We start from the raw sequence: 20,048 nt of genomic DNA on the forward strand, positions 1-20,048 counted from the left end.
TGGATGATATACAGTGGGTACGGAAAGTGTTCAGACCCCTTCACTTTTTCTACATTTTGTTGTTACAGCCTTAATTCAAAATGGATTGAATTCATTTTTTGCCTTAACATTCGACGCACAACACTTCATACTGATAAAGTGAAAAATGTTTTGTAGAAAGTTCTGCAAATAAATTAAAAATAAAACACTCAAATATTGCATGAACATAAGTATTCAGACCCTTTGCTTTGAAACTCAAAATCGAGCTCAGGTGCATCCTGTTTCCTCTGACCATCCTTGAAATGTTTCTACAACTTGATTTGAGTCCACCTGTGGTAAATTCAATTGATTGTACTTGATTTGGAAAGGCACACACCTGTCTATATAAGATCCTACAGTTGACTGCATGTCAGAGCACAAACCAAACCCTGAAGTCAAAGGAATTGTCTGTAGACCTCCGAGACAGGATTGTATCGAGGCACAGATCTGGGATAGACAGGTGGACTCAAATCAAGTTGTAGAAACATTTCAAGGAAGGTCAGAGGAAACAGGAAGCACCTGAACTCAATTTTGAGTTACAAAGCAAAGGGTCAGAATACTTCTGTATATGCAGTATTTGAGTGTTTTATTTTTAATCAATTTGCTGAAATTTCTACAAAACATTTTTCACTTTGTATTGTGTGGAGAATGTTGAGGGAAACAATGGATTTAATCCATTTTGGAATAAGACTGTGACATAACAAAATGTAGAAAAAGTGAAGGGGTCTGAACACTTTCCATACCCACTGTATGTATATATATATTTTTACAATTATAACAAGTTCTGAGGGTTTTAAAGATTTTTATTTTTCACTTTAAATTCCATCACAATTCTGTTCGAGAAGTCGTTTAAGATGGTTTTTTTTCTTAAAGCAGTAGGAAGATTTTATTTCATTATTTTATTTCTAAAATCACTACATGCCTTCATAGTTTTAACTGAAGAGTTGAGAACACTCGGTTGCATAAATCCATAGTAATCAGGCGTACTGATTTATTGTGACTTGAATGAGAAGCAGGTATTATTCAGCTTTGTGAAATACACAAATAAGACACTCTTTATTAAGGGATCATTTTGACTCAAAAATTCTACAATCGAAATAAGAAATTTCAAATATTATCTAACGGCAAGAATCAAAAATATCTTAATGTATTTAATTTGTCAAACCTTCATGGAATACTGAAAAGTAGCTACAACTGTTTAAAATAAAAGGTCAAAACTGAGCATGAGTGTATGGAGCTGTGCCAGTTGTGCTGTCATGGTGTCACTTTGCCAAGGTTCAACATTACCAGGTATTTATGTTTTAAGTTGAGATCATAATGGTTTGTTTAGCATCAGATATGTCAGCATTTAGCTGAAACAAGTCATCATAAATTTCCTTTTTTTAAAGCTCCTATGAGGAGTTTTCGACTGGTTGTAAAACAGACTCAAATTTACATTGAGGCCTTTTCATGACCTTCCAAAGCAAACCAGACCATCAGGAAAAAGACTGGCAAGTTCTGGTTTGTCATTTTTTTATGGTGATAACTGCTGTGACGGGTGGGTGTCTGACCCCCTCCCTCCCTTCTTTTTTATATTTGACCGTTAAAAAAAAGTAATTTTTTTCCAGAGAATGTTACTTTCACATGTACAGGACAAGATCAGAAAAGGTTTATTTAAGAGATATCACAGGCTTGACCTCAACCACAGGGGGGCAGCGAAAGTGACCCACAAACAGAGTGTCCCCTACTAGAGCTTTAACCGCGCACAGCATGTAAAAGTGTTTTTTTTTCCTCCCCCTGATTTTATGCATTTATTATTCTTGCTTATAAGAGAATAACATAGGAGCTCTGTAGCCCAGCTGCCTGCATCTCTCTTCTCTCTCCTCCAGTCCAAAGAGCTGCAGATAAAGCGTCAGTTCCAGGACACCTGTAAGATCCAGACCCGTCAGTACAAGGCTCTGAGGAACCACCTGCTTGAGAACACTCCCAAGTCGGACCACAAAGCTGTGCTGAAGCGTCTGAAGGATGAGCAGACTCGTAAGCTGGCCATCCTGGCCGAGCAGTATGACCACTCCATCAATGACATGCTGTCCACTCAGGCTGTGAGTAAGGCAAGAGACGTCGTTCACTTCACACACGCACCACACAACTACTGCTGAGCCCGGCCCGGGGGCCTTCCTGCTTGCCTGCTCGCCTGCGCCTCCTGTCGGCCCACCAACGAGCCTCCTCCTGCTACCTCAGTGTTTATCTCCACCTTAACCCATGTTTACCTGTTTTAAACTAGATGATGTCCACCATCCTGTTTCCCCAACAAAGCTCTGTGCAAGACCTCATTTAGAAAATTCCAGACACTTGTTTCAGAATCAGAAATACTTTATCCATCCTCAAAGAGAATTAAAGTGTCACTCCAAGCATACTTGAAAATGGTTTTAATAGCTCCAGCGGCAACAGATTAAATAAAACAGGTAAATATCAAGATAAAGATAGAGAGCAAGCGAACAAGATAGAGCTAGATAAATTCAGCAAGATTGGGTAGTCTAAAAAAACAACAGTTTTGCACAAAATTTCCAGGAATACTTTTTATTAGTTCCACCTTCAGAAAGGAAAATTAAACATTGATGGTTGTGTTGTTGAAATCTAACATTCACATTTAAGGAACAATGTTTACATATTAGCAGCGAAGAGAAGAAATATGTCAAAGGTTTAGATAGATTAGGATTGTGATACATTTATTTTATCATTACTAAGTTGCATTGCACCCTTTTTTGTTAAAATGAAAAAAATCCACAGAGATAATCCTCTCTCCTTTATTCTTGGAATCTGTATTGCAAATCCCTGGAGCCTACTTTCCCAACACACGTTTTAAATTCTCAAACATGTGGTCTGTAGCCCTAACAAAGATTGCATAACATCTGATTAATTCAAAAAGTCAGACTCCACTACTTGCTGACGAGGTGGATTTATCCTTAAAAAATTAAATACGTCATTACCATTTCAATCTTTAGGATCATGTTCTATAAGGCTAAAAATAGTGTGTAAGGGTCGAACTCAACAAGCAATCAAACTCTTCTCCTTCAAGAGAAAAATAATGGTCAAACGTGAGTGCTGGAAATAATGAGAACTATTTTATTTTTTGTAAGAGCTGAAGGACAGTATTCAGCTTGCACTGGTAAAAGGAGAAAGCGTCTTTCTTTCTTTCTTTCTTTCTTTCCTTCTTTCCTTCTTTCTATCTTTGTTTCTTTGTTTCATTCCTTCTTTATATCTTTGTTTCTTTCTCTCCTTTTTTCTTCCTTTCTTTTTGTTTTTTTGTTTCTTTCTTTCCTTCTTTGTTAGTTTTTTTCTATCTTTGTGTCTTTGTTTCTTTCTTTCCTCCTTTGTTTGTTTGTTTGTTTCTATCTTTGATTGTTTGTTTCTTTCTATCTTTCTTTCTCTCCTTGTTTCTTTCTTTGCTTCTTTCCTTGTTTCTTTCTTTCTTTCTTTCTATCTTTGTATCTTTCCTTCTTTCTTTGTTTCTCTCCTTGTTTCTTTATTTGTTTCTTTCCTCTTTTGTTTGTTTGTTTGTTTGTATCTTTGTTTCTTTCTTTCCTTCTTTCTTCCATTCTTTCTTTATTTGTGTCTTTCTTTCTATCCTTCGTTGTTTCTTTCTTTCTTTCTTTCTTTCTTTCTTTCTTTCTTTCTTTCTTTCTACCTTTGTATCTTTGTTTCTTTTTTTCTTTGTTTCTCTCCTTGTTTCTTTATTTGTTTTTCCTTTTTTGTTTGTTAGTTTCTTTCTTTCCTTCTTTGTTTGTATCTTTTTTTTTTTTTTTTAAATGCATTCAAGTTAAATTCCAACACTGCTTTGGAGGGTCTTACTTTTTTTTTTAAAGTAAGGTTAAACCTTTAGCTCACCCCCTGCCCTCTGACAATGGGACTCCCTAATCCCAGGCTTTTAAATGATTGAAACACAGTATGAGGTGGATGACATTAGAAACCATCTTTTCCCACCAGTGACATAATGCACTGTGCTACTTTTAATTACCTCTGATGGCAGCCAGCCATGTAAGCTTGGTAAGCCAAATCCCTGCTGCCCTTGTCTGTCCGCACATCCACTTCTGCTGTGGTTAAAGTCTCTTCTGGGAATGTTTCCAACTCTCTGATTAAACTCCATCCAGAGGTCAGAGAAAAATATATGTTTTAGTTGAAAATGTTTCTTTTGAAACCAGATTGAATCTGTTTCCTGGAAGCAGGGTATCACATGCATACATGCACACAGGTCAAATCATTTTCGAGGTTGTGAAACATACGGTAAATTGAACTTGTGACAATTTCTACTTTGAGATTTTGAGAAATTCTGTCTTAAAAAACTAAATTGACAAAACCATAAACTGTGTTTCTATGGTTTTTGTCATTATAGTTTAATAGTTGTTGACATTTTCTCTGACTTCACATCTACTGAGCTTTACTGATGACAAACGTTGAGGCCCAAACTGACCATACCTGGAAAAGAAAAAAAACAAAACTCTATTTCACTCTCAAGACGCTCTCTTTCTCTCTATTTTGCATCTCATTTTTCTACGCTCTTCATCTCTAAAGCACAAATTCTCAGTCATTACAATTGTACAAAAAAGCTTTTTCATCACACTCCTTTTTCCTCCCTCTCAGCTGCGATTGGATGAGACCCAGGAGGCAGAGTACAAGGTGCTCCGTATGCAGCTGCAGCAGGAGCTCGAGCTTCTCAATGCATACCAGAGCAAGATCAAAATCCACACCGACACTCAGCACGACAGGGAGGTCAAGGACCTGGAGCAGAGGGTGTCCATCCGCCGTGCACTGCTGGAGCAGAGGGTTAGAGAGGCCTTTGGCTATTACTCCTGTAAAAATAATGGAAATATTTTCCAAAGTATTAAAAAGACCTGTGGTGGAGAGCGTTGTACATCATTTATCAAAGTAAAGCATCAGTGTCCTTAGCTATAGCAACATCTTCAATCAAAGCAGCACTTTCAGGGACTTGTTTCACCACAAACTCCCTTCAGTTAAGATTCAAAGTAAAAAATTTTACCTATATTCCCTAGAATAGATAGAAACTATACATCTACTAAATTGTTATTACAACTGGAAATGTTTGCCTGAGTAGAAAGATTACATGAATCCAAAGTTTAGAGGTGTAAATGTATAACTTCACAACTGAATTAGGTTTTAAAAGATTTGTAAATGCAAATTATTGTCAAGGAAAAATATTTGAACACCTTGTTATAATCCTAGATTTTCAGAGAAATGTAGTATATTTTTCATATGAACTTTCTTTCTATTTTCTCAGATTGAGGAGGAGATGCTGTCCCTGCAGAATGAGCGCTCAGAACGTATCCGCACTCTCCTGGAGCGACAGGCCAGTGAGATTGAATCGTTCGACTCGGAGAGTTTGCGTCTTGGCTTCAGTAACATGGCTCTGTCAGGCATTCCCAGTGAGGCCTACCCCATGCAGGGCTACTCCAATGCCCCGCCTCCCGGCTCCCGCTCTGCTGGCCACTGGAGTCACGGCCTGCACCCGCAGAATGTTCCCCCTCAGCAGCATTCCCGCCGTAGCCACAACAGCAGCAGCAGCAGCGGCATCAGCAGCGGCAGTGGAGCCAGTGACCGCCGAAGCGAGTCCTCCTCGTCTCACGCCCTGGGCCTCGCCCTGGGCCTTGGCCGAGATAGCAGGGATATGCACCATTCGTCCCGCTCCTCTGCCTCCTCTTCCTCATCCTCCTCCTCCTCTTCCTCCCACCATCAACGCCACCACCTGCCCCAGCACTACCACCACCAGAGCACACCGCAGCTGTACCGCGAGAGGGAGCGGGATCGAGACCGTGAGCGGGAGCGGGAGAAGGAGAGGGAGCGGGAGTGGGCTGGAGTGAGAGGCTCCGGTGGTGACTTGGCCCACCCACACCCAATGCCCTTCTCACATCACCTGCCCTCGCGCTCCTCCTCCCAGTCCCTGGCGATGCTACCTCCCCCGCCAACCTGCTCCTCCCTCCATCTCTGGACCGTCCTCCTCATCCTCTTCCTCCTCATCTTCACAGGGGGGAATCTACGGTGGCGGACTGGGCGTGCGAGGTGCCCCCAGCTTGATGGCCCTGAGGAACAGCCCCCAGCCTCTTAGGAGAACGGCGTCCGGCGGCGGGCCCGGAGGAGCTGGGGGCAGTGATGGGGTCTTGAGCAGAAGCACCTCAGTCACTTCACACATCTCAAACGGCTCCCACCTCTCCTACTCGTAGATGGCAGGAGGAGACGAGTAGGGAGGTGTGGAAGTGATATAGGAAGGTAGCTATCACAGGCTGCACCTCAATACTCTCAGCTTGACACCTCGCCTTGTGCCCTTTTATCGGGCTGATCTGGACTTTTAGGTTAGCTTAATGCAGAGGAGTATGGGACATCACCCGATCTGCCAAGTGCACAAAAGACGAAAGAGGACAACTGACAGTGCTGAGCTGCACCCTGCTTCTTCAGACTCAGGGTGGGTTGAGAGGTTCTCTCCCATTCTCACAGGTGTACACAAAAGGAGGGAGGAATGTAACCACCTGTGAAACCAATGGATTTAGGTGACATTAGATTTAAAAAAAGACGTTTGTGTTCAGTGTTTTTATCTTTGTTACCGCCTGTAAAAAAGTGAGACGAGGTGTGAGAGGAGCAGCCTTTTTTTTTCCCCTCCCAGAGCTGCAGACGGAGAGATCAGGGCGGCAGCCATGTCTTCTTCTATGATGTTCTACACTGGAATGGAGAAAGATGGAGGACAGGGTGGAGGAAAAAAAGGAAGACAACCTGTTTGTTTTTCTTCTTTTGTTTTTTTGCATTGTTCTTTTATGTAGTGTTCAGAATATATCTGGGAGCACTTATAAGTTCTCCAGAGAGGGAAAAGGTGTGCATCAAAAAAACCATGGCTCTCTCCAGCTCCTGCTGACACTTTTTATTGATTGACAGTTGTTGTTGTTGTTTTTTTTTTGTATCAAGTGTATAAAAACCCACAAAAACAAATTGCTTGGAACATCACCAATGCCTTTAAGGGGTTCTTAAAGGGATGTCCTGCCGTCAAAGTTTTTATTTGATGACTGCAAGATGACTTAAAAAACGAAAAATACACCGAATGTTTGTAAAGGCGAGAGACTGGTTTAAAAATGCAGCTGGGATGAGGAGAAACGCTTTGTGGACATGTACAAATACAAAAAAAAGAAGCTATCCAGCATCCATGACATATTGAGTATCTAAACAAACAGAGGTGTCTACAGGAGTCACTCCAATGCATGAGATAGATGTATGAAAAAAAGAACATTTGTAAACATGATCAAACACATTTGAAATGTACCGTACCTGTCCAAGTTTCACTGGCATTCAAAGATCACTCGTCCCACATTTTTTGATCTCTTACTGTACATATTTATGAGAATATGAAAAACAAAGAACGAGTCATTGGTTTTATAGAGCAATGAAGATAATGATAGTAATTTTGATATACTCAAATAAGTATCGAATTCAAGATTTAGAAGTGACAAACTCCAACTGCATTTTCTATAGGTGTCAATATTACCATAACTAATCCTGATGTTGTTGTTGTTGTAATCATGTTCACAAAGGGCCCACTTTTGACTGTAAAAAAATAGACGCTAAAAAACTGTTGCATTGTCAGGTATGGTGTGTGTTCAAGGTATTAATGATTATTAATAAGGATTTTTTTTATTAATAATTGTTAATGATTTATGTACGTATGTGTCGAGCAGTAAAGTCTGGTTATATTGCCACATCTTTTTAAAGACAAAAAAAGTGAATTTTAAAGGACACCCCACGTGGACTCTGACCTCCTTCTCTGGACTTTCATAGAGAAAAAAATGATGATTTTACAATTGGGCGCTGGAATGTAAATGCTGGTTTTCCTTTTTTTTTTTTTTTTGGTCTTTTTTTCAGTTTGGGAGTTTACCTCTGAAAGCAGTACCTCTCACAGGAATCATAGGTGAATACGAGAGATGTGCACAATCTTTGTAGAAAGTCTGAGCATGCAAACAGTGTAAACAAGCTGGAAGTACGTGAAGAAGAAAGAAGCGAGGGAACAAGCATTGACTGAGCTGCTGCGAACATGCAGCAGCAGTGACAGCAGCTGCCTGTCCTCACAGATAAAGACACCAATCAGTGTTTTCCTGGTGCACATGAGGCTCCTGAAGGCTCTTTTTCTCCCTATTTGGGTCATTTACTTGAAGGGAATCAGAAATTACTGGATTTTTTTTATTATTATTTTACTTGAAGAAAAAAAAAAACTACAAAAAAAGAATCACCCTGCTGTTTGTATGACTCAGAAACACCAGCTCAAGACAATTCCCTGTATAACCTACTACTTTATGCTTGGTTGGAATCTCAGTGCATGCATGAAACTCCTTATATAAACTAAGACTGGCGGGTTCGGGAAGGGCCTTTGTGTTGGGGAAGTCAGTGTGGTAGTGTATTTAGACGGGCTGTTGTCTGTGTCCGAGCAGTTGGTCTCCCCTCCTGCCCGGTTTTATCATGAAGACGAAGAAGCGACGCAGGCTTTACTGTGTTTTGCAGAGTTTTCGGGGGGAGGGAGTCGGTGTGGAAGGGGGTGTGGGTGGGGGTTAAAATCCTTATTAAATATTCACATCAAGCAATTTACAGCTTGAGGAGGAGAGGGACAAAGGGTCTTAACACATGTATTGGTAAAGAAATGGGGTGCTTTAAAAAAGTAATTTAAAAAAAGATAATAAATTGATATTAACACAAAAACTGGTCTTGATGTACTTCACTCAAATAATTACATGATTAAAGCATTTGTTACATCTTCTGGAACAAGTAGATTGACTAGTGACAGTCAGACATGAATAAGCTACTGAAATCACAATCCTTGAAATCCTGTTTTTGAAAAATATTTTCCACTCTTTTAAATTTTCAACTTTAAAATGTACATTTTCTTGTTTTTGGCAGCTTATAAAATGTGATGTATCATGGTTTGTGACTTTGGGTGCACTAAAATATGACATGAATAATGTCAAAGCATTACTTTTCCACTCAAGATTTTATTGTCCGCATGATGACAGTGCAGATCAGGAAATAATCAACAGACTAAAGTGATGACATTATTTGTGTGGCCTTTATTATTTTAAATAGTAAACAATCATCAAAATCGTGTTTTATCAAATAGTTGGCTTTAAAATCCCAAAAGCTCATGTTAACATATTAAAGTGTCTTCTTTTATAACAGTCAAAAGACTAAATATATTATGCAAAATATTATTATTTACCATTTTATCTTAAGTTCTGAAAAGGTGAAACCAATAAATAAATAAAAAAATTACATTAAAGTAACCATTAATGCAGTACTATGTATCTGTATAAATGAACGCTATTTCTAAATAAATTGAATATGGTCAATTAAGACAAAGCACACTATACAGGGAAGTATTTAATAAATGTGTATGTACGATGCTGATCTTAAACAGACAGTGTATCATATGGGGCGCCGTTTGCAAAGTTGTGCACACCGAAAATAACAGCAACATTTCTCCACATTTGGCTCCAAAACGTCATAAAAATGTAGAGTGAATTTTTAAAAGTCACTTTTTTTTAACACTTTTAGAAGAATATTTGTTATCTTCTTCACATTTAATATTGATGTGAAAAATATGTTAATTTAAAATCATTGTTAAATCCAAATACTAAAAATAAATCTAAATGTTAAATATAAGTATAAATGTTCAAAGATAAATCTAAATGTTAAATGTTGCTCCACAACCCTAAAAATCTAGCTGATATGTGGCAGTGTGAATTTGTATATCAGCTAAATATTTAGCATCGCAGAGCAACATTTAACATTTATATTTCACATTTATATTTAATATTTAGATTTAACATTTAAATTGATCGTTTATCATTCATATTTCCATTTAATATTTAGATTTAGATTTAACATTTAGACTTATATTAATATTTAACATTTAGATTTATGGTTTAACATTTAGTTTTAGATTATACATTGAGATTTAGATTTAACATTTAGATTTATCGTTTAACATTTACATTTATCCTTGAGCATTTAGATTTATATTTAGCATTTATATTTCATATTTATATTTGTATTTAACATTTAGATATATATTTAACATTTAGATTTGGATTTAGCATTCGGATTTAACACAATTTTAACTTAATATATTTTTCACAACAAAATTAAATGTGAAGAGGATCACATATATTCCTCTGAATGTATTATTTCTTATTTGTCTTAATGATGTTTTAATGATAAGTGTTTATTCTCTGTAAGGTGACCTTGGGTGACTTGAAATGTATTATTATTGTTATTATTATTATTATTATTATTATTATTATTATTATTATTATTAGATGTGATAAAAAGTGACTTTTAAAAATTCACTCTACATTGTTCTGACGTTTTGGGGCTAAATGTTCAGAATTGTTGTTTTTTATTATTTATCTATGGTATTTATACCTGTATGAATCCGTTCTATTGTTGTGCATGCTGAGCTGATGCTGATCTGTTATTCGCCCTGTGTTCTATATCTGTCTCTGACATCATTATTATTGGTCGACAGGAAGGATCTGCGCGCACTTCCCTTTAAGATGCGTCTGTCATCTCTCCGTTAATGGAAAGTCACTCCGGCTGTTTTCTGCGGTGCATGAGGTGGAAGAAGAGATTTGCTCCAGCTGCCTGAGGAGGAGTAGAAAAGGGGGGAGGGAAAAAATCTACACTGTGGCGCATTTTGTGTCGGCCGACTAAACCCAGGAAGGAAGGGGAGAGGACGGGCTCCATCGGAGGGAGACGGAAATGAGAGGAAACCCTATCCCTTTAAGAGCAAGTGGGACATAGCGGTGCGAGAAAAGGAGAGGAGGGGGAGAAGAAAGAGGAATTAAAAAAGAAAAGGAAGAAAGAGACAGGGAGGGAGGAGGGAGAGCGGGCGATAAAAAAAGAAAGATGACATCCTCGCAGCTGAACGGCCGAGGTGGAGCGAGAGGCTGCGGCCCGGCGAGAGCGCCGCTCGCCGGGGTCAGGGCTTGAATCCAACGCGAGGCTTCGACAAACACCCGATTGGCCTATTGGGGGAAATCGGAAAAAATAGATTCATAAATTAAAAACAAAGCATGTCCTGCTGTGCTGTCCGATACGTGTGTTATAACCCATATTTGTTCTCGTGCGTGCAAATGCATTTTATTTCACGTAGTGTTGTTTTGTTTATTGCTAAAATGTAACATTGATAAATGCGTTTTTATTGTTTTATGGAAACAATTTTGTTGTTTGCTCTTGCGTTTTTAGTGAAAGAAGTGTTTTATGAATTAAAGTTAGAAACCAAAGTGAAATAGAAACGGGCCATTATTGAAGCTGGCCTTCGTGCTGCAGCCTGCGTGAGTGCGTGCATTTTAATGGACAGCATTAGGCTACCTCAATGAGAAAAACATATTTTTGCAGACGACTTTATTCACGTTTTCCAAGCAAATCCAGAAGCCCGTCGTTTGTGCTGCAGGACTGGCGTCTGTTTTCAGCCTTGATCACCGGTGGGCCGATCCAAACCATGCAAAGCTTTTTCTCCCCGATCTTTTTCTGGAGCTGACTTTATAATCTCCATCGTTGTGGCGCAAAATGGATGCTGCTTGGAACAATTTTCTCTTCCAGGTAGGCTTGATGAGAAGACCTCTGATACTGCTCACATTCTCTTTCACAGGCTCTCCCAGTGTGTGTGTTCTTGTGTGTGAAGCCCTATAGCCCTCACATGTTGAATTACACCTCAAGATAAAAGCTGTGACTTGTGTTTACATTTGGTGATGGCCTTCTGCTTGATCCTCCAGAATACTCCCACCCAAAACCAAGTGGAGGGGAGCCTCCAATCAGAGCTCATGTCTGTGCATACGGGTTCTCCCCAGACCCCACCCACAGATCACATAGCTCAGCCTCCCTCTACTGTGGACACTGCTGCTCTCAATGAGGAACCCATGCCTGGTGAGGGACACTAAACCACACTTCACCTGACACCTGTGAAGCTTCAAACAGTTCATAATAAGAGACAACACTCCTCTCATTTGCATAATTGACTCAGTCAGACAGGTGCACAAAGCCCTGTAACGTTTGATTTGGTGACTTGCAGGTAAAAGATAACAACAGGCAAGTCACAACCTCAAAAAATTGAATCATATGACTGATAAATATTGTTGCTCTATTAACACAGAATAATTATATAGATGCATTTGCATATACAACTTATAAGCAACTATTTTGCTACCAGATCTGTTTTTTGTAGTTACTCCTTTTTGTATTTAAGGTATTAATATTTTTGTCTTTTCTTTTCCTACCATGAGAGTTAAGTGAAAATCTCTAGATGTGAGAGTAGTGATATTCATTAGCATATTTAACAGGATGCATGAAGACATATTATGTTATGCTGTGATAAGTATGAAAGATTTACAGATAAAGCATCACTGGACTGAACAATGCTCACTCTTGCCTGTCTGTCCTCCCACATGGGTGATCCAGTGAAGCCCGTGTCTCGACCGTCCCGTGTGCCCCACATCTGTGCCATCTGCAACAAGCAGTTCAAGAACAACTACAACCTGCGGCGGCACCAGTCGGTCCACACTGGGGTACGCATGAAGGACAGGGCCAGAGAGCAGGCGGAGGGGGCAAAGGAGGGAGCAGCTGGCCAGGTGGTGATGGCGGCCCCGTCGGCGATGGCGGTTGGGGCTGGAGGGAGGGTGGAGAGGCCCACAGTTCCCCTCTCCCTGCTACACCTCTCCGCACCTCCTCTCGCCCCTCCCGGCTTGCTGTCGGGGGCCCAGCAGCCTCCCCTGGGTAGTCATGATGGTGACGGGGTGGCCATGCCACACGTAATGGCTAGTGTAAACCCCCACGCTCCGCCTCCTGCTGTTGTCGTTTTGGCCACAGGGGCGACAGTACAGGTGGGTCAGGGCCTCACGGAGATGGCTGTCATCAACCTCGACCTTTCGAGCATGTTGTTTCTTAAGCTGCCTGGCCACAGGGGCGTATTGCACTGCCTCCTGAGACAAAGTCTCCTGTGTGTGTAAATTTGACTAAATGTATAGAAATCTGCTCTGGGACCAGTTAAGTCCATCCCAGTGTTTGGCACTGGTCCCCAGTTTGAGAAACACCGTGCTAGAAGCCCCCCACGCTCCCCTGCATGTTCTCCGTAACACAAGATGCACAAAAAGTCCTAAAATCCAGTATAATGTAGTTAACCTAACACGCAAGTGAACTGTCAGGAAGTAAGGCAAGAATATCTGTGTCCATGTGCATGGTTTGGAAAAAGAAAGGTCCAAAAATGTTTAAATATCTGACATGGAATGTTTTTGTGTGTGGGTGTGTGTGCGTGTGTATGCGTGTGTGTGCGTGTGTGCGTGCGTGTGTGTGTGTGTGTGTGTGTGTGTGTGTGTCTAGAAAACACTTCCCATCTAAACTCTGGAGTGTATTTATCTGCTTGTCTTTTCTCCCCTGCCTCAGCGGCCCTCAAACCCCAACCCCAACCCAGTAAGAAAGAATCATGCCTGCGAGACATGCGGGAAGGCTTTCCGTGACGTCTACCACCTCAACCGCCACCGCCTTTCTCACTCGGACGAGAAGCCATTCTCCTGTCCAATCTGCCAGCAGCGCTTCAAGAGGAAGGACCGAATGAGCCACCACGTGCGCTCTCACCAGGGTGGGGTGGAGAAACCCTACATCTGCCCCCACTGTGGCAAGGCTTTTTCCAGGTGACGTGTTCATTTAATCCCCAAATGTTCCCAGTGGCCACACATGAACCTCTTCTTTGCATAAAAATGTGATGTATTACCTGTTCTGATATGTTTCTTTTCTTTCCTCCTAAAGGCCAGATCATCTAAACAGTCATGTGAGACAGGTGCACTCCTCAGAGCGACCCTTCAAATGCCCGGTGCGTCACAGCAACCCTGAATTCTCCTCACTGAGATTTTCTTTTTCACTAACAATTAACATGTTTACCTACACTGTGTTCTCTATGACTCAAGGCTAAGGTCTGTCTTCACTTTTATCTCTGTCTTCAGCTGCCTCACGCACGTTTCATTGACATCCACATTGAAAGTATTACCATGGAAACAGATCAGAACACAATACATGCTTTTCTGAAACACAGCAGGTCTTCTCCCTGTGACCCTAACATTAAGAATTTAACAGCTCATGGCTTACGTTTAGATGAGCATGACAAACATCTTATACCATAATGTACATTGTATACGTTTGTGCTATACCTGTTTACATATAAGTTATTGTAGAGCATTGAATTCTGCTCTTGGGTTGATCGAACAAGTCACTGAGTTAAAGTAGTAACTAATATAATCTACTAATATAGCTTTTTTCTGCACGTTCTCAAAATTTTCATCTGCTACACTTCAGGAATTTACTTTTATATTTTGTTATGAACACGGATCTCCTCTTTTTTTCAGACCTGTGAGTCAAGCTTTGCTACAAAGGATCGGTTGCGTGCGCACATGATTCGCCACGAGGAAAAGGTCCCCTGTCACATCTGCGGCAAGCTCCTGTCTGCTGCTTACATCACAGATCACATGAGGGTGCACAACCAGTCACAGCACCATGCCTGCCATCTCTGCAATCGCAGTAAGTAAAGATGGAATGATTAAGTAGTTCTAGATGTATCTCTTATTGTTCATATTTTTACAAGAACAAGTGGTATCATACAGACAAGTTATGTGACCCCTGCTACACAGATTTACGGCACCTTTACGCTGAGTGTTTTGGTTTCTTGTGTGCACCATAAAAGTTTCAGTCATGTCAAGTGAAAAAACTAGGGATGCACCGATCTTATCCTGGTATCGGATATCGGCTAGATTAAACTCAAAAAGCTAGATCGAATATCGGTGACAAAAGGCCGATACATAGTGCCGATCCATATGGCAGATCTTTTCATCTCAGTTCTATACTTGTCTGTGTTTACAACAGCCATGTGCGTCTCCTATGTCATCAGTGCCTGCCGGTCTGTGCTTTTTTGCCCAGTGGAGCATGATGGAGGATAACTACAGAGGCGCTGCAGTTTAGGTGCATGCTTATTTTGCTAACAACACCGCTGGAAACTTGCAACATGTGTTATTGCCTGAAGTTGCCAAAACATGATCTTTTCTTCACATTAAGGAATAGAAATTGTTAAATCAATACCGGGATCGGATCTGCTAGTATCGGTATTGGCAGATACCAAAGCCAAGGTATCGATATCGGTATCGGGTAGGGATGCACCGATCCTACTTTTTAGGTCCTGACACCGATATCGATACCTTTGGTATCTGCCAAAACCGATACTAGCAGATCCGATCCCGGTACTGATTTACCTATCTCTATTCCTTAATGTGAGGATAGAATCATCTTTTGGCAACTTTAGGCAATAACACATGTTGCAAGTTTCCGGCGGAGTTGTTAGCAAAAGAAGCGAGACATTCAAATAAACCGTGGAGCCTCTGTAGTTATCCTCCATCATGATCCACCGGGCAAAAATGCACAGACTGGCCGGCGCTGATGAAGTAGGTGACGCACATGGCTGTTGTAAACACAGACAAGAATAGAACTGAGATGAATAGATCTGCCATATGGATCGGCACTATATATCAGCCTCCTGTCACCGATATCTGATCTAGCTTTTTGAGTCCGATCTAGCTGTGCATCCCTAGAATCGGGACCTAAAAAGTAGGATTGGTGCATCCCTAGAAAAAACCTCTTATAAAATAATTGCGCACTACCTGCCCAATAGCAAAATACAGATGAAAAAGTAAGCAAGCCTGGGCTGCTACAGGATCATATGTTTCCAACAGTAGCTGGTGGAGACCAAAATAGAGTTAAAAGGAGGGCGAATTCTGGACCTAAATTCATAACAACTCAAAAAGTGGACAATATAAGTGAAGGTTTTTGTGAAAAGTAATTTGTTCCACCTTAGACATTCAATCTGTATAAATATATTGATGTTGAAGGGTCGTATATGTGTTGTGCTATATGATGATGAGTCAAATATATAGGTTTATCATTCAATTAAGTTTAAGTTTGTTTTGACTGTTTGGCTTAGAGCTGAACTATAACATCTCATTTCTCTCTCTGAAACATCAGCATCATTTTCACTTTTTTCCTCCCTTAGGCTTCACCACACTGACGTACCTTCGCGTCCATGCCCAGAAGCACCACGGCCAGGAGTGGAAGGACAGTCCGGGTGGCTTCGGCGGCACAGCCACTGGCGGTGTTCTCGTCTGCCAACTGTGCGGGGTCCACTGCAAGACCCCCACACAGCTCCAGGGGCACATGGGCACCCACAACAACAGCCAGGGCGTCCCGAGCCCCATCACCTCTAATGTGGCTGCCAGCAGCTCTGTCTCCCTTAGCAACATGGTGACGTCACCTACAGTGTACGTCACAGGCAACACAGTGGTGGATTTGCTTGTCACAGACTGCTCTAGCATTGCAGCACCACAGTCTCACAGTTAGCAGGACAGAGCTCAGCAATAATAACCTCTGTCTCCTTACAGAGGGCAAGGTTAGAGAGGGTGAAAGTGACACGTAGATGCTGATCCGGTTTCACTTTTGTAAAGGCCCCGCTTACTGGGTAGGTTAGGATTAAGGGTGGAGGAGATTAACAGCAGTTAGGGCAGCATCACATTAAAGCTGAAGAGAGAAGGAGAAAACGGAGGAGCAGAAAAACGGCTGCAGCAACACTTAAGACGAACATTGACGTGTTGTTGAAATATTAATATAAGAAACTGTGATATTGTAAGCATCTACTGTATTACTCTCCCCTCTTTGCCCTCTCTCTCTGTCTTCCCCTCCCACACCCCTGGCGTCAGCTGCTCTCTGCAAGTGCACCAAGTACTGTATATCTCACACCAGCTTTGATCTTACCTCCATTTTGCAGCTCTCACTAAAAAAAAAAATCCAAATGGCTTGCGTTCAGAAGAAATAGGGAGTGACTAGTTTGACTACAGATAAAGAAACACATTAGGAAGGGAAGTTGTTGCATGTTAGCATTATGAAACTAAAATCAGCATTTGATTTTGCAAAGCTGTAAGTTTATAGATCAGGACAGGAGGCCATACATGTTGTGGTTAGTATGGATTTGTGGGATGTACTCGTTCAGTTGTTTCTTAAAGGTACAGAGAAAGGTATAGAGTTGTGTTCAGGAGTGTCAAGCACCTTAAATTGTTGTTATTGATTCAGCGAGAAATGAAATGGGTTTAAGAATTCTTGGATTTTTCTTCCTTGGAGTCTTCCTCTTTGGGTTCAGCCGTCTTAAATGAAAACAGAAGAAGAAGAAGAAGAAGAAGAAGAAGACAACGAAAGAAACAACTGCTAATCAGCTCTTCTTCTGGCTTCTGACATGGCAACTCCTGCACCTGAAAACTACCTTTTTGCATGAAAGTAAGCTAGCTCAGTCATGCTTATTGTTAGGGAGCTGTCATGACAAAAGAAAAACTGAGCAGTTCCAATATGTTAGCTGGCTGTTAACGATAATATTTATAAAAGTGTTGAATTGATTCGGACATTGTTGGCCATTGACAATATTCACATGGTGCCCTTTTTCCTCTAAAGCAATCCTAAGGTGGTAGCTAGTTGTTACTTCGTACTGCTGTGCTTCATATATCAAAGGGTATCCTACAAGCTCACATGTTTATGATTGAACTGATTGGACATTGAAAAGTAAAAGTCTAAAGGGACACAAGTTACAACAAATAACCACTTTGCTACATTTAGACAACAGCTAACGCTAACAATGTGCCACTTTCATTCTAGTGTTATCTAGAAAGTAGCTTAATGCTAACATTTCAAGTTAGACATGTAGAGTTAGATGATACTAATTGAAAAGTAAACTCTTAACTAGCAGTAATTAGAAAGTGATGTAACACTAATGTTAGCGTTGTATGATGTTAGCTAATGGTATGTTGTAATACCTCTAAGTATTGGCCATTGTCCCTTTGGGGTTTCACTGTAATGTCTCTGTTAGTTGCTAATCAATGGAGAATATGAATCAATCATATGTGTTATGATGATTATTTGCCAGGTTCAGTGTACTTCTTTGATTTGCAGTATAGAAAACAGCAGGAAAGCAGCAGGTTAGCCTCCCACCCTGAGTGAGATGTCAGAGGAAAATGGCCATCATGTGAATTTGGTGAATTCATTCGATTGTAACTGTCATTGTCATAGTCAATTTTTTTGTTTTCTCTATGTACCAGTCCAATGAGTGAAATTTATGCATTAGATTTAGTCATTTAACTCTGTATAGCACATCATGTTCTGAGTGCAAGTCATTATCATTCTACATTAATCATGTGGAAAACAGTCACACGTGGGTTTGATATTTTTGGTTGCTCTGAGTTATAGTGTAAGTGACGTCGTGTCCAGAAAGGGCTTATAAAGTCATTAGTCAGGAAAAATATGTGCATTTGGAGTCTGAAAACACCACTTGGTTTGCTGTAAACAAATCCTGGTTTTGTACTGGAGTGCTTTTTCAGTTTTGTGTTGATATGTTTCCTTGAAGTTTGTAGTTGTTCCTTCTTTTCTTTCTTTTCTTTTTTTCTTTGGAGACGTGTTCTTCCTGTTGAGAAAAGTAGTGATTTCTTACAGTTAATTTTAGGGTTTTCTCCATAACACTAAGAAAAAAAATAATACCTCTACTCTAGGATTCTGTACAGCTCTTGTGATACATCTTAATGCCTTATTGTACTCAACTGCATTTTAATTATTTTATGATGAAATATTTCAAATCTTAGTCATGGATTCATTAAGAATAATAATGGGATGTATTTATATTTATATTTTTATATTTCTCAACAGTATGCATGTCTAAAAGGTTGTTAGAGCAAAAAAAATCAATGATGCTTACTACAGTCATAAATATTATGTTATTTTGTAGATGAAGTAGAGATCATGTTATTATTTTGTAATTTGGACAATTTAAAGTAAAAAGAGTAAACGGGTGTTTGTGTGCTGATCTGTTCCTCATTTTGTTGCTTTGTTGATTTCATTATTCTGGGCATACAACGGGGTTCTGCTGTGCAAAATGTTCCTCAGCCATTTTGCCATCCCCAGTGATAACACTTTATAACAAGGGTGAACAACACATGCTTGAGTGATTCATAATTAATGCATGACTCATGATGATTTGATGCATGAAATAATGCAGGCTGCACCATTAGCTAATGTTTTAGTCATTATTATTACATTTGATAAGTTCGTGGTTAAATTAATGTTCACTCGTGGTTAATTTTTGTACCACAGAATATCTGTTTACATTTAAAAGAGGGACATTTACTCCAACAAATTATAAAGCTGATGCAAACCCGACCCAGTAAACAGCAAGTGAAAAACATCCATCTGCAAACATATTAACGATGCCAGTGGAAAATATTTCCATGGATAACTGAGCAATCTTGGTTTATGTGACTTAATAGAAATATAACTCATGCACAGCCACATTGCTTCCCAGCAAACATTAAAAAATTGATTTTTACCTCAAGAGTTCCTTTTTTAATTTCTTATAAGAGCCTTCTTGAGCGTCTGTACACTGTCAGCACTTATCATGAATAACTCAATAATTCAAGAAGAGAAAAAAGGTAAAAAAAAAAAACAAGACAATCAGTACATTTATTGGCTTCAGGGAGAAGGATATGAATATAACTCTTTCCTTCTTCTACACTCCAGAATACCAGTGTGGAAAAAACGCTACACATGCGACCTCTTTCCCAATTTATCACATGAATTAAGTTTTTCAAATCACACTCCTCAAACTTGATCCAAAATAGTGCAAATTCATATAGTGGTAATACATGATGATCTCTCACTGTTTCTCTTGACAAACTTGTTCTGCTGCCCTTAATCTATTATGACTGGCACCATCACTGTATATGTAAGCACAACAGGTTCTGACATGTTCACTGCTGATTTTGTGTGATAGTTCTGGGAGACATAAATTGCTAAGTTTGCTTAAAGTAGTAGTTTTAACTCATATATATAAATATAACTCCTTAAAGCTCCTTGGATGAACTTTCAGTTTGTATTGATTAAGGTGCACCCTG

The 20,048-nt window shown here is 40.0% G+C and overlaps 2 protein-coding genes across 3 annotated transcripts; both read left to right on the forward strand.

The window, feature by feature from the left end:
* Nucleotides 1-414: 414 nt before the first annotated feature.
* On the forward strand, nucleotides 415-8,525 carry LOC117830022 (serine/threonine-protein kinase TAO2-like). Its single transcript, XM_034707907.1, is given in 5 exon segments — nucleotides 415-568; nucleotides 1,887-2,099; nucleotides 4,639-4,821; nucleotides 5,294-5,977; nucleotides 5,979-8,525. Coding segments are annotated over 4 exon segments (1,140 nt in total). The 5' UTR covers nucleotides 415-568; nucleotides 1,887-2,081; the 3' UTR covers nucleotides 6,234-8,525.
* A 2,055-nt stretch (nucleotides 8,526-10,580) lies between these two features.
* maz (MYC associated zinc finger protein) lies at nucleotides 10,581-18,540 on the forward strand. Of its 2 annotated transcripts, none has more exons than XM_034707884.1 (7): nucleotides 10,581-11,640; nucleotides 11,814-11,964; nucleotides 12,496-12,602; nucleotides 13,477-13,724; nucleotides 13,840-13,903; nucleotides 14,433-14,604; nucleotides 16,124-18,540. In XM_034707884.1, the coding sequence occupies exons 1-7, from the start codon at nucleotides 11,608-11,610 to the stop codon at nucleotides 16,465-16,467; spliced, it is 1,119 nt and encodes a 372-aa protein (XP_034563775.1). In that variant the 5' UTR covers nucleotides 10,581-11,607; the 3' UTR covers nucleotides 16,468-18,540. The 2 variants fall into 2 exon arrangements, with proteins under 2 accessions (XP_034563775.1, XP_034563774.1); XM_034707883.1 differs by having other exon boundaries at nucleotides 10,583-11,640; nucleotides 12,496-12,917.
* Nucleotides 18,541-20,048: the final 1,508 nt, after the last annotated feature.

The sequence above is a fragment of the Notolabrus celidotus genome, chromosome 18, assembly GCF_009762535.1.
Source record: "Notolabrus celidotus isolate fNotCel1 chromosome 18, fNotCel1.pri, whole genome shotgun sequence".
Taxonomy (NCBI): domain Eukaryota; kingdom Metazoa; phylum Chordata; class Actinopteri; order Labriformes; family Labridae; genus Notolabrus; species Notolabrus celidotus.

Bases quoted from the DNA above. Each gene is read 5' to 3' on its own strand.
- maz (XM_034707883.1), top strand. From the start codon at position 11,608: ATGGATGCTGCTTGGAACAATTTTCTCTTCCAG. The intron at 11,641-11,813 runs GTAGGCTTGATG...TTGATCCTCCAG, and splicing joins GGAACAATTTTCTCTTCCAG to AATACTCCCACCCAAAACCA. The intron at 13,725-13,839 runs GTGACGTGTTCA...TTCCTCCTAAAG, and splicing joins TGTGGCAAGGCTTTTTCCAG to GCCAGATCATCTAAACAGTC.